Here is a 24847-nt window from a genome sequence, read left to right on the forward strand (position 1 = left end):
TTTTATTTCGGCACCTACAGGGAAGAAGAAGTAAGTATTTATTTGGCTGTATGTATGGGAATATATCTCCACTGGACCCTGTGAGTATATTGTGATTCCTGATCAGGGAATTGAGTACACATCCAAATTGCTGCTTCCACCTATTATCATTATAGAGAAGTTTATATTTTTTTAAAGCATTGCATGAATATAAACCAAACCTCACGGACCCTCTTGGAAGCTGGGTAAGCATCTTCATCCTGTTTTCTATCCTGTGGATGGAGACCGGAGCACAGAGGTGAAGATCAATATTTTCAGATCTCCTTGTCTTGAGTTAGTTTCTGTAAATCCACATTCAGGCAGCGTGGATTTCAGAGATGTTGAGTGTGCCCATTGATTTCAGTGGGAGCTGTGTGCATTCACCATCTCTAAAGTGCCTTGCATTTGGCTTCTACCTGTCAAAATGTTAGTGTTCGTCTCCCAAAACTTCAATTTTCCATGTGTAAATTAGGGACAATGATGCTCTGTGCCCTTTGAAGATAGCCTGGTGATTTCTGGTGAAAGAAGAGGGCACTTCAGGTCAGCAACTGTGGAAGAGAATGTGCACAGCAGTCAGAACAAGTCAGAGAAAGAGAGCAGAGGTAGAATATGCATGTGAGAATCTTAAGAAGGTATAGAAACAGCAAGATCTGTCCCTTTGGCCCTTTACCTGCATGTTGCTTGTCATATTGTTTAAGTCTTGGTAAGTACAATGATTGTGCAGACTAGAGCTCAGAAAAGAGCTATGGGGGTGATTCTAGGTCTGAAAATCCTTCCTGTCACAGGTAGATGAAAGAAGCTCACTTTGTTTAGTTTATCCGAGAAGCAGTTAGGAGGTGACATGGTCACTATTTATTAATACCAACTTGAGGTTCAGATTTTTTGATAGCAGTTGACTCTTTAATCTAGCCTTCAAAAGTAGAACAAGATCCAAGGTTGGAAGCTGAAGCCAGACAAATTCAAACTGGTGCATAATTTAATTAGCCAATGGAGCAATTCACTTAGGGAGCGGGTCAGCTCTCCCTCCTGTTAGTCTTTATGTCAAGACTGAATGTTTTAATTTAAGAAATGTCTTCTCTAGCTCCACCAGTTCTGGGCTTGATGCAGGAACCCCGAGTGAAATAGTCTGGCCTGGGCTTTGCGTGAGTCAGATTAGATGCTCATAATGGTCTTTTTCTGGTCTTAAAATCCAGGGTGCCTGTAGACATGCCAGGAGGCTGCTTTAACATCGGAGCAGACTTGATTAAACTGTCTGCTGAAGCATGCTAATTAGCGCACTCCAGCCAGCCTCTATGCCTTGTGTATCAGCATCCCTGTGTTTGAAAATGGTGGCACGGGTACTTTAACTAAAGCTCGTTCAATGAGCTTTAGATAAAGCGCCCCCACCGCCATTTTGAAGCACGAGGACGCTGATACATAGGATGTTCTAGGTGCTTTCATTAGAGCAACTCTCTAATGAAAGCACCCCTCCCCAACGGAGCACGTGTAAAAATACCCCTAGGAATCAGTCTTTAGCTGCCCATATGCTACTTCTCTAGCAGAATGTGGTCCAAGGTCTCCTACTGGAAAGATGGAGGAGGATGGAAGGGGATTTACTGTAGCTTTTTGGTCCCTGAGAACAATTAGGCCACAGCCTGAGGGTTACTGATGCCACCTCCCTTTTTTGCAGGGTCATGGTTTTCTCCTCTCTTCTTTGTTGCAATCATCTTGGGGCTGCAGTGGCCTAAACAGGCAGCAACCTTCCCTGCCATGCCCCTCTCCAATCTGTTTGCAAATGCTGTCCTGAGAGCCCAGCACCTTCACCTCCTGGCTGCAGAAACCTACAAAGAGTTTGTAAGTAGCACAAATACTTGTGTTATGCCTTAGACCTTAGCTCAGGCTTAGCCAGAGGAAGATCTTTAGCTTTAGTAACAAAGTGAGCCACAAATGCTCTGCTCATCAAAGGCTATACTGTATTTCCCACCTGCCAGCCATTTTATTTCATTTTGCTACCTACTTAATAGTAAAAGCTCACCGGTATTCCACTATTAGGCAACACAGTCATCTTGGCCACCTAAATGTAATCCTTTTCCTCCCTGCTCAAGTCTTTGGAAAACCATTAACTGGTGTACTTTTTCTAATATATCATCCTCTTCACCCTGAGACAAGTTCACCAAAATGCCCCAAGGAGGAGGAAGACCCGTTCCCCTTTTGTGTTGGCAGTTTTTCAGGGACTCAAGCAGGCTGGAATAGGAACGTGTTTAGGCCCTAGAAATATTGCTCTGGAAACAGCAGTTCTCAGTGTGTTTGGCATATTTTTCCAGGAACGTTCCTATATTCCGGAGGAACAGAGGCATTCCAACAAAAATTCCCAGTCGGCATTTTGTTATTCAGAAACCATCCCTGCTCCCACAGGAAAAGACGATGCCCAGCAGAAATCAGTAAGTTACCACAAGGCAGCAAGAAGAGCTGCTTCTGATGCTTCTGTTACATCATGTAGGTTTATCATGTCCAGTGATTGTTAAGGTAGATCCTTGAGGCATACATCACCTCGTGTGCTCTAAGCAGTTTGGTACCTGAAGGGGAGACATCTGGAGGCACAAGCTGAACCACTGAAGGAAGTCTTCAAAGGCACTCTCCACTGAAGACCATCCTAAATGCAGTGCTCTGCCTTGTGTCAAGGGAGAGGCTCCTGACTTTCTGATAGATGATCAAACGAAGAAATACACACACTTGACCCCTTGTGCTCATTTTTTGTCCTGTGGACTTTTCAGAGCGTGAGTTATATCAGGTATCCTCCCAGAAGAGTAATCATAGAATCATAGAAAAACAGGGTTGGAAGGGACCTTTATAGGTCACCTAGTCCAGCCCCTGCCAGAGGAGGCTCATCCCTATCCAAACAATCTCATACAAATCCTAGCCTAACCTATTACTAAGGGTGGTGTTACAGGCAACCTTTAAGCATTCTAAAGGCATTTGAAATGGGAGCATCTACACATTAAAGGGTCTTAAGCTGTGCTAAGTATCCTCTAAGCATCTTAAAGTTATGCCATGGCAGGCAAGGGTGATCTTTGAACCATTTTACCTAGCTTGAGCTAGGGCATTGTTAGTCTACTCCAGGGGTTTTCAAACTTTTTTAGTAAGTGTACCCCCCCACCACCAGATGTGGAGTGGCAGCAGCGCAGGGGGGTGGGTGGTGGTGGCCACGTGCAATCTCCCTCCCCATCCCCCCTTCCAACCAGCTGGCTGGCGCCTTTGTGGCCTGCAGAGGGGTGCCACTGCCCTTCCCCCTCCTCCCCTCCGGCCCTGCTCCTGGGAGGTGGTGGCATGGGGTGGTGGCCTTCCCAAGTACCCCCAGGGTACCCCCAGTTGGCAAATCCTGGTCTACTCCATGGAGATAAAGCAACCTATCTGCAGTCCTCTTGCACACAGTTACCAGCCCCTCTACCCCTGATAGACTTTCCACCCTCCCAAGCAATGCTGCCCAGCGGGTGGTACTGGCCTAAACTAACACCAGCATCTGCCCCCACTGGGTATGACCCCAACCCATGATCCTAGCGCCATGCTGCTGGTTCCAAGGATCCTAGGAGACCCAATTCAGGCTAGGGGCCAAGCAGACAGTCTTCCCCTGAGAGGGCTAAGCCTTTATCCCACATCCAGCCAGCTCTCTCAGCCAGGAGAATTTGATGGGGAGGCACAGCTCCCCTCCCCAGTTTCCACACTCCTGGGGATAGAAGGGAAAGGGCTACCTAGTGTGGAGCATGGTGAGAGCATGGAGAGGCATACTTCTTCAGGGTCCATGCTGTTGCCACAGTTAACCCCCCAGTGACTGCACTAAGAGTGAAGCCTTCAGGCAGGGAAACCACGAGGCCCAGTGCGCCTGCTTTCCCAGGCTTCATGCTCTCACCGCGCTTGGGTCTCTGCTCCCAAAGGAGGGATAAAGTCCTGACTCCTGGCCATGCCCATGCTGGCCATGCCCTCTAGCAGCAAGTCAGAGTTGTTCAGGCATTAAGCCTTACCCTATGATAGCTCTGAAACTGTTCGAACTTTAACAGCGCCTAACGTTTGACACATTTAGAATGGTTTAAAGGTAGCCTGTAACAGCACCCTTAAACTACCGTCAACCCTATAACGCAACCACACCCAAACCGGCCATAGGTCAAGCAGAGGGACAACAGTAGCTAGTGTCCTGCTGCTGCAAGGGTTATTAAAATGTACTGGAGATAAGTTTTTCCTGATATCCAATCTAAACCTATCCTGATTGATGACCCCAATTCTTTTTTTTTTATTTCAGGACATGGAGCTTCTTCGATTTTCTCTGGTTCTTATCCAGTCCTGGTTAAACCCGGTACAATTCCTTAGCAGGGTGTTCACCAACAGCCTTGTTTTTGGCACCTCAGACAGAGTCTACGAGAAACTGAGGGATTTAGAAGAAGGTATTCAGGCTTTGATGAGGGTGAGTTGCAACATGTAACACAGGTATAGAACAACATGGCTTTCCTGGATACCAGGAGACAAAGCTTTTATTGGGGTCATTCTCAGATGGTGGAATTTCCTTCCACAGGAGCTAGGAGCCATCAAAACCTTACAAACTCTCTCTACAAGTGCAAGGCATGCATTTTTTTACCTCTAGCATGAACCAATAAGAATTGGTGTGTGAATTATATATTATTATTTTAAAAATACGGCAACAAAACACCACCGCACACACTTATACACTTGGGTGAAATACACTTGGGTGAAGAATGAAAGAATAAATATGTAATAGAAGTTAGTTCTATTGCTCAATAAATTATGGGAAAGCATTCTGATACTTTGCTGATGAGAAAAGTACAAGGTGTTATATGGAACAAGAAGTTTTCCATGGTGTTTCAGTTGGTACATAAGGCTTTCCAAGGGGAAGCACCAGGAGTCTTGTAGCCTGGAGAGATTTTTGCTCAAAATTCAGAATGTTTTATCATTAGTTAAAACTTTCTCTGTTGGAAGTGCAAAGTTTTTTAGCAGAGTAGAGATTATTTCACCGGTTCCACAATCGCCTTAATCCAGCATTTTGACCAGCTCTGTTCCTGAGATCCACAGCCAGTCCCCATCCCATATATGTCCAACATAGGCACATTGACCTCTTACCATTGTCTCCCACCCCAGTGCTCCATTCAGCTACATACTTGCAGACAATAGCTTATTGTTTATGAGTATATACATAGATCAGTGTCCCTAGATAATGCAAAAAGTCAAAGATCTGCCAGAGCCTTGCTGTCTCTCAGTCAGCCATGGTTAAGACAAGTCAGCTTGTATAGCTAAGGGCACACAAGGGAGTGATGAGGGAGCTAGCATCATGTCAGCTGTCTTTCACTCCCTATCCTAAATTACCAGATGCCTGTTTACAGCTAGGTTGGCTAGAGACTTTAGCTCTAGTCTGGAGCAGGGCTCAAAGTCATGCCTCTGGAATCATAGCAAGCAAGATGCTGTGCTTAAACCACTGTGCCACCATATTTTCATACATATAACTTGCTCAACTTGCATTTAAAAATGTGTGTGTCTGTATTCTAAAATGCATCCAACATCAGGAAGGTGGCAAAGACCTTATTAAATGCTACATAGGAGAAGGGTCCTGGAATATTTTCTGCAGTAGCATGGGGTCACAGTCTAGAAAAGGTTGGGAACCACTGATTTTAAACATAAGTGCTTTCAGCTTAAAAAAAGCAAACAGGGTGAGGCAATGGAAAGGAGCAGGAATAGAGGGAGCAGTAGGTAAGGGTCTACAGGGAATCCAGAAATAGAAGTTCCCATCCTGTGCACAGTGAGTAACATTTGTATAAGGCCACTTATATAAAAAACTCTGAGCCTCCTGGATAGGGTGGAATATGCATACATAAACTAGATGTATATCCTATCTCTCTATAGCCCACCTACTCCCAGGATCATCTGCTGTTCTACCCCCCATCTCCCATTCCCACCTGATCTCCTCTGCCCCAGTCACCTCAAAACCCAGCTTACCCTAGAACTACCTGCTACCCTCTGCTCCTCTCCCTTAGCTGCCTGTCTTGTTCTTCTACCTGATGTGCCAGCCTGGATTTGATAGCAGCTCCTCTCACCAGCACACTCCATCTCATCTGCCGGTGGAAACTCCCAAGGGCACCCACACAGATTTGCTAAACCCACTCCTTCTCTGTCTGAATGCTGCCTCTGGTTTTATCTCTCTGTGAAAGCCCTTCTTTGGGAGTGCAGGGGCTGGGCAGTGGGTTTCACTCACCTGTGCTTCTGCCTTGGCAATCATTTCCATGGTCCCAGGCCTGAAGGGTTTTGATGTGCCTTCCCCAGAGCCATTTCTTCTCATTTAGGCTGGCCTGTCTTTACAGGAGTTGGAAGATGGAAGCCATCGGGGTCCTCAAATCCTCAAACCCACGTATGAGAAATTTGACATAAATCTCCGAAATGAAGATGCCTTGTTAAAAAACTATGGTCTCTTGTCCTGCTTCAAGAAAGACCTTCACAAGGTGGAGACCTACCTGAAGGTGATAAAGTGTCGACGCTTTGGTGAGAGCAACTGCAGTATTTGATAGAAGAAATTATTTCTTCTTTTAGTCCTGTACACAAATGCATGGTGAGTTTAGCATGCTTATGCCTCTGTCATGCCTTCATTCAGAAAAAAAACAGAGGCTCATGATATTGTGAGCAAACAAGTTGTCTTTCATAGCTGTGGTGTCCAGGGGGACTGCATAATAATGTTCTCCAGTCTTTGTAAAAAAAAAAATATTTTTGCCTACATAGAATAAACAAGCTACAAGCCCAACATTGTCTTTGGTGTTTTCACTGTTAAATAAACTCACGTACTGTGATGCCTTGTAGAGCAGTCAGCTAATTAAGCATAGTCCACCAGATCACCATGAAACCACTGCTCCGAGGCACTAGTCACCCCACCGCAAACAACAATGCTCATGTTTCCAGTTGGTGTAGGGGCTGTTGATGTAGAAAGACATCACCGGGGTGAAGTCTTCCAGACAGATAAATTATTCACCAAAAATGCAGTTTCAGGGTGCTAGAAATTAGTTGAGTCCACAAATATTTGGGCCATTTTTTTTAAAGCCTAGGCATTTTGATTTGAGTATTATTTTAAATGAGACATTTTGCTTTTTTGTTTCAAAAGGCCTCTAGTTTAGAGCTTTGCTTAAAGTTGATTTGAAAAAAAAGTCAGGGAAAAAGACAGAAGGAGACAAACCACTTTCTTTCAGGTTGACTGAAGCATTTCACTTGTTCTCAAATGAAGTCATTTTTGGCAAAGGAAAAAACAACCCCCAAAGTCATTCTGAGTCCTGAGTCAGTCTGAAGTGTGTGTGTATGTGTGTGTGTGAGGGGGTACACATTTGTCAGGTCAGTCGTAACCAAAAAAATCCCTCATTTGCACACTGCAAGTCACAGTCGTGACTTGACAAGCCAGGCAGGTGGCTAGGGAAGTGAGAGTGTCTCTCTAACAGCATGGAACAAGCCAGGATGCAAGAGGAGGGAGCAGACCAGGGCCTGAGGGTTAGAACAGTGGTTCCCAACCTTTTTTTGTACCAGGACCCATTTGATGGCCAGTCAAGACCCAGTGCCCCTCACTCTGGACCCACTGCCCACCACCCCCAGCATGTGGGGCATGCAGGGGGTGGGGAGAGGCAAGCAGTCTCTTGCAGGCTGGAACTCTGCAGCCTACAGGGAAAAGCTGTGGTTTCCCATGTTTTTCTGTAAAGGAGAATCCATTTTTAAAGTTTATTTATCCATTTTTAAAGTTTGTTTGTGACCCTTTCATATATTCTTGCAGTGCTGTAGCAAGGCAGGGGGCAAGCAGGGCAATCACTCTGGGCGCCGAAGCGAAGGGGTGCCAACAGGTGCTGCCCAGCTGGGGTGGGGCATGGGACAGAGCTGCAAAGGGCTTGTTTGGTGGGGGCGCGGGGACAGGGGGAGGGCAGCTTCTGCCACTGCATGCTCTCCCGGGCAAGCATGGGGAGAGCTACCCCACAGATTGGGGCAAGGGCGGGCTGCCACTGCAGGCTTTGCCCTCGGTGCCAAACTTCCTTGCCATAGCACTATATTCTTGCGACTCACTTTTGGGTCACGACCCACAAGGTTGAGGAATGCCAGATTAGAAGACAACACTGTTGTGAGTGTGCCCTGTGCTCAGTCCCTGGGATGTATGGGCAGATTTCATTTTTGCAATGAAATCTTCATATTTTTCAAAGCAGGAAACAACTTGGACCACCTGAAACCTGAGATCCTGCTCCTGCCTTTGTCTAAAGTAATTTGTATCCTCACAGCCTCACAGGAGAGCTGAGACTCCTTGCCAGCTAAGAACTACTGCCCAGAGGGTATTTTCCATCTATTGACTCCTCTGTGAAATCCTATGAAATATGAACTTTCATTTATACCCAGGAGAACTTTTACAATCTTTTCTCTGATGCCTGATGAAGGGTGTTTGTGCCCGAATGCTTGCAATTAAAGAATTTTTGGGCTAGCCTGATTGGTAGAACATCAAGACTATTAAAAGGACAGGGTTAGGGGCTTACAGGACAAGCCTTATGAGAAGAGACTGAGGGACCTGGACCTCTTCGGCCTCCACAAGAGAAGGCTGAGGGGTGATCTTGTTGTGGCCGCCTACAAATTCATTAGGGGGACACAACAAGGGATTGGAGATACTCTATTCGCCAGGGCACCTCTTGGAGTAACAAGGAGCAATGGTCATAAACTGACAGAGCAGATTTGGACTAGATCTCAGGAAAAAACTTCTTCACAGCAAGAGTGGCCAAAATTTGGAATGGGCTTCCAAGCGAGGAGGTGCTCTCCCCTACCTACCTGGGGGGCCAGGTGACCACCAGCAGGCCGCGGCAACAGTGGTGGGGCTGTGGTGGCGGTGAGCGGGGAGGTCCCGCAGGTGGCCGTGGTGGTGGTGGCAGGGGTGAGTACCGACTGGTGGTCAGTGACCACCTGCAGATGCTGCCAGCAGTGTTGGGAGGGGGGGGTGGCAAGTGACAACTACCCACAGGTGCCACCAGCAGCGTCTGTTTTGCAGGAGGTGTGCTGCCAAGCTGCCGTTGCGTCACCAATGATCTCTTTTATTCCTTTGGGGATCTCAGCCCAGCAGACTCCCTGTGCCTCAAAAAGGGCGCTTGTGCCTGAAAGCCTGCAAAACACCTTTGTTCCAAGCACTCAGTTGGTCTCATAGAAGATGTTGCACCTACCCAAAGAACCTTGCCAAGGCTATGAAAAAGACGATCCTTAACAGACACCCGGGGATGAGGAGTTGAGAAGGGATGAGGAAGATTACAATAAGCCATGTGAGGCCCTCTTCAGAGCTAGACGGGAGAAGGGCTGCAAGCCTGCCGGGCAGGTGCTTACACTCGTGGTGGGGCAGAACTCCGGACTCAGAAGGGGGAAGAAGAGGAGGGGACGCGGGTGCTGAGGTGCGATGCTGGGAGACCGCCTCACGCTCCAGCCCCTCCGGGCTGCTAGCTCCTGCTCGTGTGGGCGGGGCGGCTCCGAGGGGGTGACGTCAGCAGGGGGCGGGGCGGCTCTAAGGGGGTGACGCCAAGCAGGGGGCGGGGCGATGCCGATCCCGCCCCGCCCCGCGGAGGAGCCGGCGCCGGGCCATGGCGGAGGTGCTAGACTTCCGGGTTCCTGCTGAGAGCAGCAAGACGCTGCTGCTGTGCGGGCCGGAGCCGGCCGTGGCCGAGGTGAGACCGGCTCCTCCGCTGGCTTGCCCGAGCCCCTGCTGCCCTTACAGAGAAGGCCCCCCCTAGTCCCAGCCGCTGCCTGCCCTTACACCATAGCTTTCATAGACATTAGGGCTGGAAGGGACCTCTGGAGATCATCCGGTCCAGCCCCCTGCCCCAGGGGCAGGCAGTCTGCCAGGGTCGATGGATCCCAGCAAGATAAGCATCCAAATGCTTCTTTAAAGAGTCCAGAGTAGGTGCCTGCACCACTTCTGGGGGAGTCTGCTCCAGGCCTTGGGGACTTGGACAGTAAAGAAGTTTTTCCATAGAGAAGCCTCTCTGCTGAGTGCGTTTTTCCCTAACCTTTCAAAAGAACAGTGTGTGGGGAATGGAAATACAGCCACTGTGGTGATGGCTCTCAATCATTTGGAAATATTTTTTTTAATACCCCGTAGCCCTGCTTTCCCAACTGATCTGTGAACCCATTAAGTTTGATGATAAGCATGCCTGTTACTTTGCAATGAAATGACGAGGGTTAATGGTTGTCTGGTGGCCCAAATAGTTTGGATACCACTGCTAAATGTGCCCAGCTGCTCCACTCCCCAGCCCTTATTAGCTGGCTGCTCTTGAAAGTGTCACAGTGGAAGTGGGAGTGAAGGATATTGGGGAAGCACGTTCTGTGCTTATGGGATATCCCAGAAAAAGAGCACGGAGAGGTTTGTGGGACAAACAGGCAAATGGGTAGCATGTTTGTGGAACAGTGCAAACATAAGAAAGAAACAGGTTTGGAAATGGCAGGGGTTGTGGAGAGCCTTCAAGGTGACTCTGGAAGTTGAATCTGATGTGTGTGAGAATGGGAGGAGTGAAGGAAAAAGATGAAAGGGGGAAACTTATAGTCAGAGTAAGAGGCAAGGAGCCTTTCTAGATGTCATAAAAGAAGCAATGTGGTTACTGGGGAGATTTCAGAGGAGGTTGCAGCAATCAAGAAAGAAGAGGGGGAGGTCTACAGGAGAGTTTTATGTCCATGGGTACAAAGAAAAAAAATCAGATTTTTGACATTATGGATCATAGCCTCCATGAAGGAGGATGCTAATGTTGTGGGTGATGAGGTAGATTGCAGAAGCTTTGGAAGTAAGCCTGTGTAATTCAGGGGCATGCTCTAGTTTGGGGGGGGGTTAATGTATTTGTACCTGCCACAGGCACAATCATGCATCTCAGACTTCAGCACTGCCATGCTGCAAAAATGAGGGCATTACATGCAGGATTTAGGTTGAGTGAGCTGCATGTATCACATGAGGCACAGATTATACTGCTCTCTGTAACAGTAGATCACATAATATCCTCATTATCTGGTGTAGTACTCTGTTCTCTGCAGAGAGCTTTCTAATCAACATGGGATACATTTTGACATGCTGCTCACATTGAGAAGTATTCAGTTCCATAGGGAGGCCCAAAAATGTCTATAAAACTTATTCACAGAGTTAGGTAGAACTTGACATGAATAATAATGTCATCTAAGGCAAGAATATAGCAAAATTCAAAAGGGATTTGGATTTTTCTAAGGATAACAAGAATACCCTGAGTTAACTTAGTTAATGCTAGGTACAAGGATTAGAAAGCCTCATGTTTTAGGGATTAAACTAATCTGACTCTTTGGGACTAGGGTGAAGCCTCCTCAGGGGCAGATTATCTCACATTGCTTCTATGGAGTTTCTCATCCTTCCCTCTGAGACAACTGATGCTGGGAGCTGTTGGAGATGGAATATTGGAATAGGTGGATTTGAGGCCTTTTTAATTAGGCAATTCCTGTGAATAGAGCGAGAAATAATAGCTCAAGCATTTGGTTTAGGTAGATGCATCATGCTAACTACTCAGGAATTTATTGCAGAGTCCTCCCTATCTTTTTATATGATTGGGGCTTCTGTGGTGGACCCCAGTGATAGTTCCTCATAGCTGCAGCTCAGTCTTCAGAGCATGAAATTTCATTTTTCAAAGGGCTTGTGTTTCTTTTTCTCTTTCTCTCAGCATTCTTTGTATGCAGCGTTTTCTGAATTTGGGCTGCTCTACTCTGTTCGGGTCCACAAAAACGCTGCTATAGCACAGCCTGGGTGTTATGCCATTGTCAAGTTCTATTCAGCCAGAGATGCCAGCAGAGCCCAACAGGCATGCAACAAGCAAAGATTATTTCAGAAATCTCCCTTAAAGGTAATTAAAGTGAAACAACCTGTATTTTTCAGTTATGGGCTATGCAGTGATTAAGAATGGGATAGTAGCTCATTAAGGGTTTGGAGGGGCGGGGGCAGTATTCAATTCTCTCTCACCATGTACCCTTAACCTCCTCCCTTCTATGATCCATGTTTAGAGACCAGCCAGCAGAGTAGTGTATATACATTTCTATCCCTTGTGAATTTGTGTTAATTTAAGAAACACTGTTATTTGGCCCCCATCATACCCACATGGTTCCTTCATATTAAGTCTGTAAGATAAAAAGCAAAACGCACCATAGGATTTTACTATATTCTAAGTCAAGACCATTTTGCACCACGTATAGAATCTCTGTCCAAAAGGTCTGGGAAGCACAGGGCCATATATGCCTCTATAGTGGTGCTGGTATAAGGATACGGGAGTGACTATGGTGGCATCGCTGTTTGAGGGTAAGAGTCCCAGACCTTCAACCCTTGAACCTTATTGACCTTATTCAGAATTTTGCTGACCTTGCAGAAATCTCATTAAATACATTTCTGCTTTCTAGAGCAAAGGTGCTCAGCCTCTAGCCCATGGGTCAAAGGCAGCCTGCAGAGCCATTGCAACTGCGCCTTGGGGTTCCCTGTGGGCCAAAAAAATTTGGCAGTGGTGGCGATTTATGTGGCTAAATTCCCAAATCCCAAGCCCTGCACAGCTAGTTGGAGCCAGGCTGTACCTGCTTCCTCCCTCTGTTTGGATTGGGGCTAGGCCACACTGTCTTCCCCCCTGGTTGAATCAGACCTGGGTTGGGACTGGGTCAATACCAGTTCCGTCATTGTTTTCCCCCCCCCCCCCCCCCCCGAAGATTAGGTTGAAGCCAGGCCATGCTGCCATCCCTAGGCAAGGTTGGGCTGCCCCCATCCCCCTCTGTGCTGCCAGATAGTGCCTGCTGCACTCGCCCTGACAGTCAGATCGAGACTACAAGTGAGATCTGGCCCACAGGCAGACCAGGCACTGCCTATCTGGTCTCCCAGGAAAGAAGGTTGAGCGCCACTGTTCTAGAGGGTTTCCTGCCAGGATACTTGAGCATTTGTTAAACAGGTATCACTTCCTCCCCACCTGGAGCCATTGCTTTCTCCAAGTGGAGCACCGTGGACCTCTGTCTCCTGGAACCTTAGCTAATAAGCCACTTTCCAGATCACCATTGCCCTCAGTGAATGAGGGACACGGAGAGAAATATCATGAGCTTTTTAGTCCCGGAGTCACCAGCGCTATTTTTGCAATGGGATACTGGATTCTTACAGACCTTGGTTATTTGGAACCTGAAAGGCATTTCCTCAAGTGAATACTTACTGTTCCCTGCTTACAAAGTCAGTCTCACCTCAGGCTCTTCTCCTCTGGACAGGTTTGCATTTGCACCAAACAGAGAGTATTTCAGCAACAAGTTTTTGCTCTGAGTAGCCACAAGTGCCAGGAATTGGCCAATTACTACCTTGGCTTTAATGGCTGGTCCAGTAGGATTATTACGGTAAGAAGCCCTTCTTGCATTCTTTGGTTCTCCCCTTTCTCCTGTTTGTGTCCTTTGTTCTTGATCTTGGTAGATTCAGAATAGGATAGTGATCGTCAAGCTGTAAAAATAACCTCAGCAGTTGCATTTTGGACAAAATACCTAAGTGTTATATGATTTTGGGAAAGCCAAAGAGGAGGAGATTGCTGTCAATGCAAAGTTTGGTTTCTGCCACAGAACACATGGGCATCAGACTTTCAGACTGCTTTGAAGGATGAAGCACAAAGATTTAGTGACAGGCTGGATGTGACATGGAAAGTCAAAGACAACTCTGATATTGCTAACCTGGTAGACAGAGATGGTGATCACAGGATCATTTTGAAATAACATAAAGAGGGTGGACACCCTTGTTCAGGTTCCACACAGGTCACTTAGCTTGATAATACTTACTCCCACTGTAGGGAAGAATTATTTCCTCCACTGCAGGAGCCCCTGCGCTGGAATTGTGATAATAGTGATAATGATCATCCTTAAAAATCTCTGAATCTCTTCTTTTTCCTCACTTATACTGATCCTCACCATGTCTCACTTTATAAACCACATCTCTTCTGCAGAGCAAACCACTTTCCTATGCTCCATATCTCTTTCCAGCTCTCTGAACAACTGATTACTGTAGAAAGAGAATTCTGTTGCACTGTCTGTTGTGCATTTTAACATTGATCATAACACCTCTTTATAAAAGAACCGCTCCTTAGCCCAACACACTCCACAGTTACCTTCTCCATCACTACTGTACCCATCACAAAGATGGCTGAGGACTTTCTAAGTGTTGATAAACATGCCAAAAATTGCATCAAGTTCCGTTTGTAACAATCTGTAAACTCCTATCCTAACAGCTGCAAAATATTTCTGGCTTTGATGAAGAGTATGAGGAGCTGGGAGGGTTGTCTCAAAGGCAATGCCTGAAATACTTGTGTGCTTTAGAAGTAACGCTGCCCAACCATGGGATTTGTACCAGAGGAATTGGTCTGGCTGAAGCTCAGTTAGAAAACAGCCAAGGTAGGTTTTCATATGCAGTTTGGTCACTGTTAGCAGTAATCATTTACTTTGGCTTCTCTGCTGTAATTGTAAAGGCATTCAGATTCTGCAAGGTTATTTGAATTTTTTTTTTTAATTAATTCAGGAGTCTCCATTGTGGCTATCTCAGCAACCCTCTTGCATAACTACATATTCCTAGCAAAGACAGCATGGTATCATGATTATGAGACTGCTGCCACTTTCTTTTTCCCTCCCTGCTTTTCTGCCCCACTCTCTCCTCCCTGTTTTTCTTCACGCATGTCTCTTGTTTCTTATTTCTCCCAGAGCTACAGCCATTAAGGCTGCTGATGCTTGTCCTGTTGCCAAATTTCTGGACCAATGGAGAGCCCTGTGGGCTAGGTCTGTAGCACACAGCCATGTCATCTGGCCCAAGGGGCCAGAAATTTGGTGGTGGGCAGAGCCATGGCTGCTGCAGCTCTGGGAGCTATAGTAATTAAGACTGCTGCCATCAAATTCCAGTACCTGGACCAGATGACGTAGCTTCAAGTTCCAGAGCCAGCAGGCATATTGGTCCTGCCATTCACTCAGCCCATGGGGGTGGAAGAGTTTGAAACCATTGGGTTAGCAGAAGAGATGATAGGGCATTTATACATGTATGTTTATGTGCTCCAACATGCCGGAAATCCAGCACGTCGGAGCAGACTCGATTAATCAAGTCTGCAAAGCATGTGAACTGACATGCCCAGCATACATTTGTATAAACGATGAAATATGCGTTAGGGCTAAGAGAATGGTGGCGGTGCACTTTGAAACTAAAATACCTTCCATGTGTTTTAGTTCAAAAGTGCATCACCCCCATTTTCTTAGCACTGACATGCATTTCACCGTTTATACAAATGCATGTGACGCAGCACCAGGTGCTTTTAAAAGCGTGCATGTGCTCATATGGTCATCAGAAAGTAGGGCTGGAGAGGACTTTAGAAGATCATTTAGTCCAGTCCCCTGCGAAAGGCAGGATCATTCCTTCTGCTAACCCAGTTTGAATGTAATTGTGCAGGTAACTCTTGATTGTATTATGTGTCTATTTTACTTGCAGGTGCGTAGTCTGTAATCTTTTAAACTAATACACTACTTTGCTGGTTTTAGATTCTCTCGAGTTTGTCACGAAAACAGGAAGAGTTCAGAAACTTGCAGTTGGGAAAGCTTTGTCTAGTGCATTTCAGAAGTTACTTCTCATTGTTTTAGGTGAGCCCTTTTTCATATGTTTACAAAATATCGGGGGGTTTTGTCCAAGTACATTTCTGTTTCAGCTGTTACGTTAGTGGGTATCAACTTGTGTTATAAATTATTCTCTCAACCATTGCATAAAGTTGAATATTTCCTTGTTTGGTCTCAGCCCCAAGTTAAATTTGTGTTTGTGCACACAAAGTTGGAACCAAATTGTCCAATCATTCAGGCTAGTCGATTGAAAAGAAAATATGTTGTCTGTTTTAAAGAAAAAAAATAGGTTTTGTGTATAAATGGAGAAACTGAAGCAGCCAAATGTTGAAAAACATGAAATCTCTAAAGAGCAACAGTTGATACTAATGCATTGTTAAAATTGTAAATTTGAACATACAAAAGAATGGAACAAGAAAAGGTTCTAATAGCAATGTTGACTCACTCACATTCTGGTGTGTGAGGGTTTTTTTGCTGGTTAAATTGCTGTTGTGTCTGGTCTGTGCATGACTATTTTATTCAATATTGTACCATTTGTTACCCAGGGCTCTTAATCTCTTGAGCTTCTTTTATAGTTGCAATTGCAAAACCTTGCTCCTTGTTTAGATAGAAGTTGCTGATACCTGCTCTCTAGTTCTCAAAGCTCTTGAGGTTCCCATCATAGGTTCATAGATGCCTCTTGTTGTTTTAAACATAACAACGTGTCTGAAGATGTACTTGGGCAGCTAGTGAGATATTTTTCAAATGCGCTTACACATCTGCTTCCATGTTTAGGTTTCTAAATATCTTTAAAAGTCTGGGCCAGAGAGACTGTGGATACATTTTTTTCAGAGGGAAATTTAGTCTTTTGAATCAATGTTTAAATCTGTGCTGTAAGCAACTTGCTCAAGGTCATACAGGGATGAATTATAAACCTCATGTCTCCCTGGACAATTGTGAAAATAATAACATTACTACCAACTCCATCATAATCATTCCATTTGACCTAAACACTTTGCTCTTCATGCAGTTATGAAATAGAATAATACAGAGAGTCTGGAAGCACCATACATTCATTGCATGGAGTATTAATGTCAGTATTAACCTTCCTCGTTTTCGCATTGCATATTTGTTTCAGAGAATGGCAAGGTGGCTGTGGAGTATACTTCTGGCCAAGAGGAATCCATTGACTCTTTAACAGAAGAAGAGCTGAAGGGACTTATTCAGGTAAACAGGAAGGCTGTTTTGCTTTATGAAGTATTTTTTTATAAATGCCAGATAGATCTTCCTGGTGCATTTCTTACTCCTAAGCCTTTGTCATTTTCATTTTATGCTGTTGCCAAGTCCTACAATGCGGTTGTGCGTGATTTAACAGGCAGTCAGTGCCTAGCATTACAGTATGCTGAGATTTTAAAACTTCATTTGCTTTGGATATCTTTATGTGTTTATTTTAAATAGTACAGGCAGCATGGGAGAGATGGAATTAAAGGACTTGTTCTCAACCATATTGTCAGGATCCTCAGAAATATAACGTAACAGAGCTCAGACCCTCAAGTCCTGTAAGATTACATTGGATTGAAAACTCTAGTTCAGATCAATAAAGTCTTTTCATTCAAAATGCAAAAAGGTGGCTACTTGTAAAAGATTGACTGAAACCTCCTTAATTACTTGTGAGTTTTATAAGTTTGAAAGTTTAAAAAAAAAAAAAAGTTAAAAATAAATCCTGACTTTTTTTCTATCCTTGGACTCAAACAGCTGGATTTTTAAACCCACAATTTTGTATTTGTCTTGCCCTTGATAAGGATTGAGTCACCTTGCTCATTTTGAACATCCTTGGTAAGGAAAGCTGCTCTCAGGGCAGTGTTATTCTTTGCAAGGCATGAGATCTGTTGATAAGTGTTTATCTCACAACATGTTTAAGTATTGCACAGCATACTCCTGATACATTAGACCACTTGCTGATTTTGAGTCACAGAGGCAGACATTCTCCTTTCATAATGACAGCATTCAAATGTGGGGGGGGTTATGTGTGAGCTGACTAATGTATTTATAGAGCCTGCTGCTGCAGAATTATCTTGTTTTTTGTTTTATCAGTTCGTTAAGGAAAGAAAATATTTCTTGTGCTTTGTAGATTCTTGTTTTTTCTTTTCCTAATTGTTCTTAAGTTCACAGTTTTTAAGTTGACTTTAAGGTCATAAAAAAGTTGGTGGTAAAGACAGGAACAGAATCTCTCCCAGTTATGTATTTAATCACGAAACCACCTTTTCCCCCTCTCTCCCATTAGACATCTTGTTCTTTTAGCAATGGTGCAGGATTTAAACCAACAAATTGTCACTCGCACAAGAAGACGTATATCACTAAGGCCAGTAAGTCAGTTAATAAAGATAACTGACAAGTGACAAATAGGTAATTTGGAACAAGAGAGATTTTGTTGAGAGCATCTTTGTTTTCATAGATTTTTAGGGCTGGAAGGGACCTCAGTAGAGTCCCACCCCCTGCCGTGAGCAGGAAAGAGCGCTGAGGTCAGATGAGCCCAGCCAGGTGCTTGTCCAGTCTCCTCTTAAAGACCTCCAAGGTTGGGGAGAGCACCACCTCCCTCGGGAGCCCGTTTCATATTCTGGTCACCCTTACCATAAATAAGTTCTTCCTGATATCTAATCTAAATCTGCTATCTGTCAGTTTGTGGCCATTGTTTCTAGTTACCCCAAGGGGCACTCTGGTAAACAGAATATCTCCTATTCCTTGCTGCCCCCTCTTCCCTCCCTTCCCGCCACCTCCACCCCCCCCATGAATTTATAGACAACCACAAGATCACCTCCCAGTCTTGTCTTGCAGAGGCTGAAGAGATCAAGGTCCCTCAGTCTCTCCTCTTAGGACCTTACCTGCAGGCCCTTAACCGTACAAGTGGCCCTCCTCTGGACCCTCTCAAACTTATCCACATCCCTCTTGAAATGTGGTGCCCAAAACTGGATGCAGTACTCCAGGTGCGGCCTCACCAATGCCGCATAGAGGGGAAGTATCACCTCCTTAGATTTGCTTGTGATGCACCTGCTAATGCATGACAGAGTGCGGTTAGCTTTACCTATCACAGTACAGCTTATGGATGTAGTCAGTCTCAGAAATGAACAGCAGTACTACCTACCCAGACCAGTGGAGTTGATTGTTGTCATAATGTACAAATAAACAAGTTCCTGCACTGATACAGTTACAGGCTAGAGCAGTTTTTTTCTTCTATATATTTAAAATAATTTACCATATTTTGTATATCCAGGATATGATTAAGAAAGTAAAATATGGGCCAGGATAACCAATTGACTCTTTGACATGTCTTCTCAGGTCAATGACTTGTCCTTGGAACATTTTAACCATGAAGAGGATGAAGAATTTGCGTGTGATCTCAGTTTAGATGAAGCACACATACTCTAAGGGAGATGCCAATTAATCAATGCAGCTCCATCTTTATGAATATTCTGGAAAGTTTAGAGCAGGTGTTGGCAACTTTTTAAAGTGGCAGACTAGCTACTTAAAACCCAACCTTCATCATGGGCTGCTACTCCCTACAACCACCACAGACCACCACTCCCCTCAACTATGTCCCACCCGCCTGTTGCTATCTTTGCCATGAACCACTGTTTCCTGTCCCCAGCAGCAGTGGGAAGGGCTTAATTCAGTGGTGACTGTAAACAGTGCCTTACAGCAGTGCCTATAGGCAGAGGGTTGCACTGTGGAGAGGATCAGCAGCATGGTGCAAGGCCAAGAAATAGTATGCCCTGGACCAAGCTGTGTGCCACTGATCTCCCATGCTGCCACAAGTTGGATCCAATCACTTTGTAGGCTGGATCCAGCCCACAAGTTGCCAACCTCTGTTGTACTATTCCAGATTTCTGCTCAGGAATGTAAGTATAAAGCTCTGGAAGAGCACATACCACATGTATGCAATGCTTTATTTTTTTTATCTGAATTTCCACTGGTGGTAATGGGCAATAAATATATTGTTGAAATAATGGCAGACAAATGTATGTTGCTCTTGGGGAAGACAAACATCTCGCTGCCAACTTCCAGGGTCAACTCTATGTCCAACTCAGCCAAGATGCAACATTATTATTTAGACAACATTACAGATTTTCATAGCACTTACTGAAAAATAAAAGACGTGATCCTTCTCAGATTTATTGACTGCATGGCTTAGCTACAATTTTCAGCAAATACTGGATGCCCTGCTAAACGAAATAGTTGCAGAATTTACTTACCCAAAAAGAAAAATCCCATTAAAACAAACATGGCGTAACAAAATACTCCCAACCCTAAACCAATCTCTCAAACCAGGCAGTTGCAATGTAAAAACTATTTCTTTGTGGTCGTTCCCTCTTCTAATAAACCTAACATTCTAATAATGTACAACAAAGATTGTTTTTTTTATTTAGAAAGCATAAGTTTTGTGTTAAATTGCACAGTGAGGCTTCCCATGTGACATAAATTAGCCTTTGTTCAATGTTGTTGCAAGTACTCCAAAAGCCTAGAATCACACGTTCATTGTAAACCCTCTGTCAGATACCTTTGACAACCACACTTGAAAAAAGCTGTTGAAAAATTGAAGGAGGTTCAGAGCAGTCTTAAAAATGTATTTGAAGTGTGGAATGCATATCTCGCCACATTCAGGATTTAAGGAGCTAGAGAAATAATGGAGAAGAAACTTAATCCTAACCATCATGGCAGATGAACAAGAAAATGCCTGGCATCGGCCTGCTCTTTAATCTGGCAGGTAAAGGCATCGCAGGAGCCGAAGGCTGGAATTTGAAGTTAGAAAAATTCAAATTGAAAATAAAATGCAACTTTTAAAAACTGGCAGCAATTAACCATTTTAACAAACTTCCTAGAGGACGTGGTAAATTCTTCACTACTTGGAGTCTTTAAATGAAGATGAGATGCCTTTCTACAGGAGAGATTGTAGTTCATTTAAAAGTTCCTCTTTCTTGTTATTCATGTTGGAAATACTGTGGTATTGGGGAGAATATAAGGTGTAGTTTCACTCCATTTCCTTCCTCATTTAAGGCCTTCTTTATAAGCACTGCCTGTTTTTTAATACAAGGAGTTGGTAGAACTCCTGCTTCCCTATGCTTGAGCCATTCTTCCTATGTCAGAGAGTGTTCAGTTGCACTTTAGGATCATTTGGTGTTCAAATTCTCCTTCATTTACATTTGAAACTATGAGGGTCTCCAGAGTTCTGCTAACTATTAAATTCCTGCTCGGTCACTTTTGGTCTGGGAAATGTATTTGCTAAGTCTAAATAGAATAAAATGATTTTGAAGGCTGCCAGCCTTCTTATGGTATGACCTTTCATTAGAGGACAGCAATGGAGGTACCTCTTGCAATATTGATTGCTTTTATTTTGAAATGCAGATGCATATGAGAATCTGAGCTGTCATTTGTTAAAAAGAATATTTCTAGCCCTTATAGTTGTAAAGAAGCTTGCAAACCTGGCTTGAGCTCTGAATTCAGAAGGAAATTAAAAACTCAGGAAATTCAGCTCTGAGTTCATTTTCCTCCTCTCCCTCTAACATTTCCTAACATCCATTTACAAACATGCATAGGAATACCCCAATTCTCAGCCCTTGCACTCCCATTCATCCAGACAGGCTTTCTCCCTATGTGTTTCATGTGCATGAAGCACCAGCCAACCAAGGAGAAAAAACGAAACGTGAAATAGTGTCTGCCAGACATCACATTAAGCGAAAAAGTTGAATCTAGGTAAACGGCAGAAAAGTAAAGTGCGCAAAATAAAAAGCATTTTCAAAATCCCATCAAGAAACTCTGTACAGTTTTGATATTACTTCGTATTTTGTTCATTTTTTACAACAAGCCTTAAACAACAAACCTAAAATCTACATGTACTTCTTAGAATACTCCTCTACAGACATCTGCTGATTCATTTTTCCAGGAACCTTAATGCTTTTTTCCCCCAAAGTATAACATTTTTATAACTCCTCTGTTGTACTGTCACTTCAGTGCAATGCCCACTGGAAAGCTGAAATGGATTCACATGTCAACACAGGAAGTGTATGGTTGTGCTTCAGTTTTGTGACATTCTTCATCTTGGAGATATTTCTTCTGGCTTGTGCTGTTCTTGAATTCGTTCTACAAATGTCTTATTGCAGTGGTCCATTGTTAATGGCCACCTTTTCAAAAGTTTGAAGCAAGATTCCTTTGATGGAGAATTGTTTTCAATTTCCTTACCTTCTGTGCAAGGTGTGTTGGGAATTCTACCCCAATGGAAGCTTTAACAATCTCACAAAAGACACTTTATATAGAGCACCTGGAAGAATCACTCGATTGGCAGTGGCACTGGCAGGATCTTGAGTTTTGTCTATTCCTACAGTGAGTTTGCCCCACACATTTTATTGTTATAGCGAAGAGGCTGCATGATTTTAGGAAAATGTATTAATTTGATATTCTTCAATGCAACATGTGGCAGATGCAGAGAAGAATTGTACAATAACAAAACAAACCTCCCTACTAGGGCTGTGCGAAGTTTCGGTCCCTGATTCGATATCGCCCGATCCGGTGGCCGAATCTCCGAATCGAATCGGAGCACCCTTTAATCTCTCTGAATCAAATCGGAATCCTCTGAATCTGGAGAGATTTGGCGATTCAGTCATAGAGACAGCTTTAAATGTTTTTTCTACATACCTCTAGGTAGCAGGTGGCTCGTGAGTGTTGTGATGCTGGGGTGGATGGAGCGTCCCACAGGAGTATGGCGGGGCTCCCCTGCGCTGTCGGCAGCAGACCCAGAAGTGGACCAGAAGTGCTTCCATTCACCAGGGAATGTGCTTGGAGCCCCCCTGCAACTCTTCCCCCACCTCGGATCGGTGACTGGTGCCTCCTGGGTCTGGGGGGGCACCCAGGGTCCCCCTGTGGCTAATCGCTGAGCCAGGAGAGGGGGGAGGGTATCCCAGCACGTTCCCTGGTGCACCCGGAAGTGGACCGGAAGTACTTTTGGTCCGCTTCTGGGTTTGCTGGTGAGCACATGGGGGGGTGCACTCCTGTGGGATGCTCCATCTGCCCCAGAATCGCAGCATTCACAAGCCACACCTGGTACCTCAAGGTATGTAGAAAAAATATTTTTTTTTAGACACACAAAGCTGGGTCTATGTCCAAATCATTGATTGTGCAAATCGGCATCGAATCTTCAGATTTGGATTCAACTGAATCGAATCGGGGACAGTGATCCGAATCAACGAATCAAATCATTGTCCGTAATTTCAGGCCATATCCAAATCCGAATTGAATAGGGATTTGGATTTAGACAACCCTACTCCCTACCATTTTTTTTTTTTTTGGCAGGTCATGGTTTCATCCACTTAGGAAGTTTTAAAAAATTGAGCTGGTCTTCTATGCCTTTTTATTTGCTCTGAAGACATCCGGCAGTCTTGATCCCACAAAGACATTGTTCACTTCTGCTCTTCCCAGTAACTTAAAAAAAGAGAGTTTCTTCATTGCCTGATGTTGCAAATCAGAAGCACCATAATGTAGTCTTTCTGCTTCTTTGCAGCATAGAGAGGTGTATGCTTAAAAGTAAGGGTCTGATTAGACATTGTTCAGAAGAAAAAGCCAGTTTCATCTATTTGAAAATATTGACAGTGGAATATACTTGCAGTTAGTTAGGCATAAACTGCGATAGATACCCATCTCTCTGCCATTGGTATGCTGCTTTTTACTGTGCACCTTTTTCAGCATGATGCTGTGTCTTTCCTTCCAGCTACTCAGCTACAACACATCAGGGGGTTTGAAATCATTATTCCCAAGTTTTGTGGCCAGACGTATTGCCTTCTCAACAAAGCTCTGGCTGTTGATTTGTGTCTTATGCACTTGTGTGCAGGTGAACCAAAGCAAGAGTGCCCTTCAGTTTTATTTTTCCCCACCCTCCTGTGTTTATGGTGGGCACTGAGGTCCCCAAGTCAGCAGACTCAAGCCTACCTTTTAGGTTTAAAATCTGTTGGGAGTTGATTGCAATATATCCAGCTTTGTTGCTGCTGCTTCTCTTTCACTATTTTCCCAGCTGGTGGTTACTTTTTCAATGGAGTTTGTCTGAGAGCCTGATGTCTTTTTGCTTGTTTGCTGGTTGACCTCATGATAGATCTTGCTTGATAATCACCAGTCATTGCATAGCAACCGTAGGTGTATAGTGAGTATGTATATGTGCACACGCGCGCACGCATGCATGCAAGGTGCATCTACATGTGATGCTGCGTCGCCATAGGAATGCACTACAGCGACATACCATCCATGGGCAAGAACTGTGACACTTCAGCTATGTTGCCATAGCGATGTGCTAACTTGTTATAGAGTGTTGCTATGGCGACGTAGTGCCTAAAAATAACCATGTGCAGTGCACATGGTGCAGTACAGGCTGTTACTGTGCCGCCTTTCAGTACTTTCAAAAGGAAATACTAAAGGAGGATGCAGTAACAATGTCACCATAGCAACAAGTGTAGACACACCCACAGTGAATTAAGGTGGACTTGATTTTTAGCAGCCAGCAGAATAAATGCGTGTACTCAGAATTATAGTTTAAAATTTTGAGTCTGATAAGCAGATGAATCTATAAAGGGGGAAATATATAAACAGCAGAAAATGCACATAGTATGACATCCCTGGTGTTTTGGTTTTGGGGGTTTTAATTCAAGTGTACTTGCGATTCTGATAGGTGCAATGTCCCCGCGGGTGCCTCGGCCCCATCCACAACACTTGTCAGCACCTCTTCTTGGTCAGGGGAGGGGTGGGACACAAGACAGACACTTCACGTGGTGGCCAATATCCCACAACGTCTAGCAGGGCCTATTATTTCTTACCCCAACTCTTAAGGGAGGATTGTCCCCCTTCCCACTGCCCTTGCGCACCAGTTTCTGAGGCTCCCTTCCCCCTTTTCCAGGGGACTGTAGGTATGCGTGCCTTTCTTTTGGAGCAAGGGGCATCCCACGTGGCTGCTACGGGGACATCCAGCAGGCAGTTATGGTGAAGGACCTATTTCCTGTGTGCTCTTAAGTAGGGTCCCGAGCTGCCTTGCCATGGTGCTGTCCCCCCCCACCCCCAGCAGTGCTACCGGTGGTGGGATTAACGTGGTTCGTTTCAGTGACGAGCTTGGATGGGCCACGCCTTGGTTATGTTGAGCTCAGAGAAGTCCTTAGAATGCCTGTGATGTCACTACTCGGAAGGGGTCATAGGTCACAGAGGTCACGTC

The 24847-nt window shown here is 44.7% G+C and overlaps 2 protein-coding genes across 2 annotated transcripts; both read left to right on the plus strand.

Moving 5' to 3' along the window:
* Nucleotides 1–763: 763 nt before the first annotated feature.
* On the plus strand, nt 764–6581 carry LOC102576793 (somatotropin). Its single transcript, XM_014601337.2, has 5 exons — nt 764–803; nt 1688–1851; nt 2322–2438; nt 4292–4453; nt 6357–6581. Exons 1-5 carry the CDS (start codon nt 764–766, stop codon nt 6555–6557), a joined length of 684 nt encoding a protein of 227 aa, XP_014456823.1. The 3' UTR covers nt 6558–6581.
* Nucleotides 6582–9573: 2992 nt separating this feature from the next.
* On the plus strand, nt 9574–20014 carry RDM1 (RAD52 motif containing 1). The gene is made up of 7 exons (XM_006274781.4): nt 9574–9704; nt 11709–11888; nt 13273–13395; nt 14271–14433; nt 15559–15657; nt 16748–16836; nt 18946–20014. The coding sequence occupies exons 1-7, from the start codon at nt 9621–9623 to the stop codon at nt 19033–19035; spliced, it is 828 nt and encodes a 275-aa protein (XP_006274843.1). The 5' UTR covers nt 9574–9620; the 3' UTR covers nt 19036–20014.
* Nucleotides 20015–24847: the final 4833 nt, after the last annotated feature.

Source organism: Alligator mississippiensis, chromosome 4 (assembly GCF_030867095.1).
Source record: "Alligator mississippiensis isolate rAllMis1 chromosome 4, rAllMis1, whole genome shotgun sequence".
In the NCBI taxonomy this organism is placed as follows: domain Eukaryota; kingdom Metazoa; phylum Chordata; order Crocodylia; family Alligatoridae; genus Alligator; species Alligator mississippiensis.

Coding starts and splice junctions, on each gene's coding strand:
- LOC102576793 (XM_014601337.2), top strand. CDS start 764: ATGGGGGTGATTCTAGGTCTGAAAATCCTTCCTGTCACAG. Junction 1,852..2,321: donor CAGAAACCTACAAAGAGTTT/GTAAGTAGCACA, acceptor ATATTTTTCCAG/GAACGTTCCTATATTCCGGA. Junction 2,439..4,291: donor ACGATGCCCAGCAGAAATCA/GTAAGTTACCAC, acceptor TTTTTATTTCAG/GACATGGAGCTTCTTCGATT.
- RDM1 (XM_006274781.4), top strand. CDS start 9,621: ATGGCGGAGGTGCTAGACTTCCGGGTTCCTGCTGAGAGCAGCAAGACG. Junction 15,658..16,747: donor GTTACTTCTCATTGTTTTAG/GTGAGCCCTTTT, acceptor TATTTGTTTCAG/AGAATGGCAAGGTGGCTGTG. Junction 16,837..18,945: donor AGCTGAAGGGACTTATTCAG/GTAAACAGGAAG, acceptor ATGTCTTCTCAG/GTCAATGACTTGTCCTTGGA.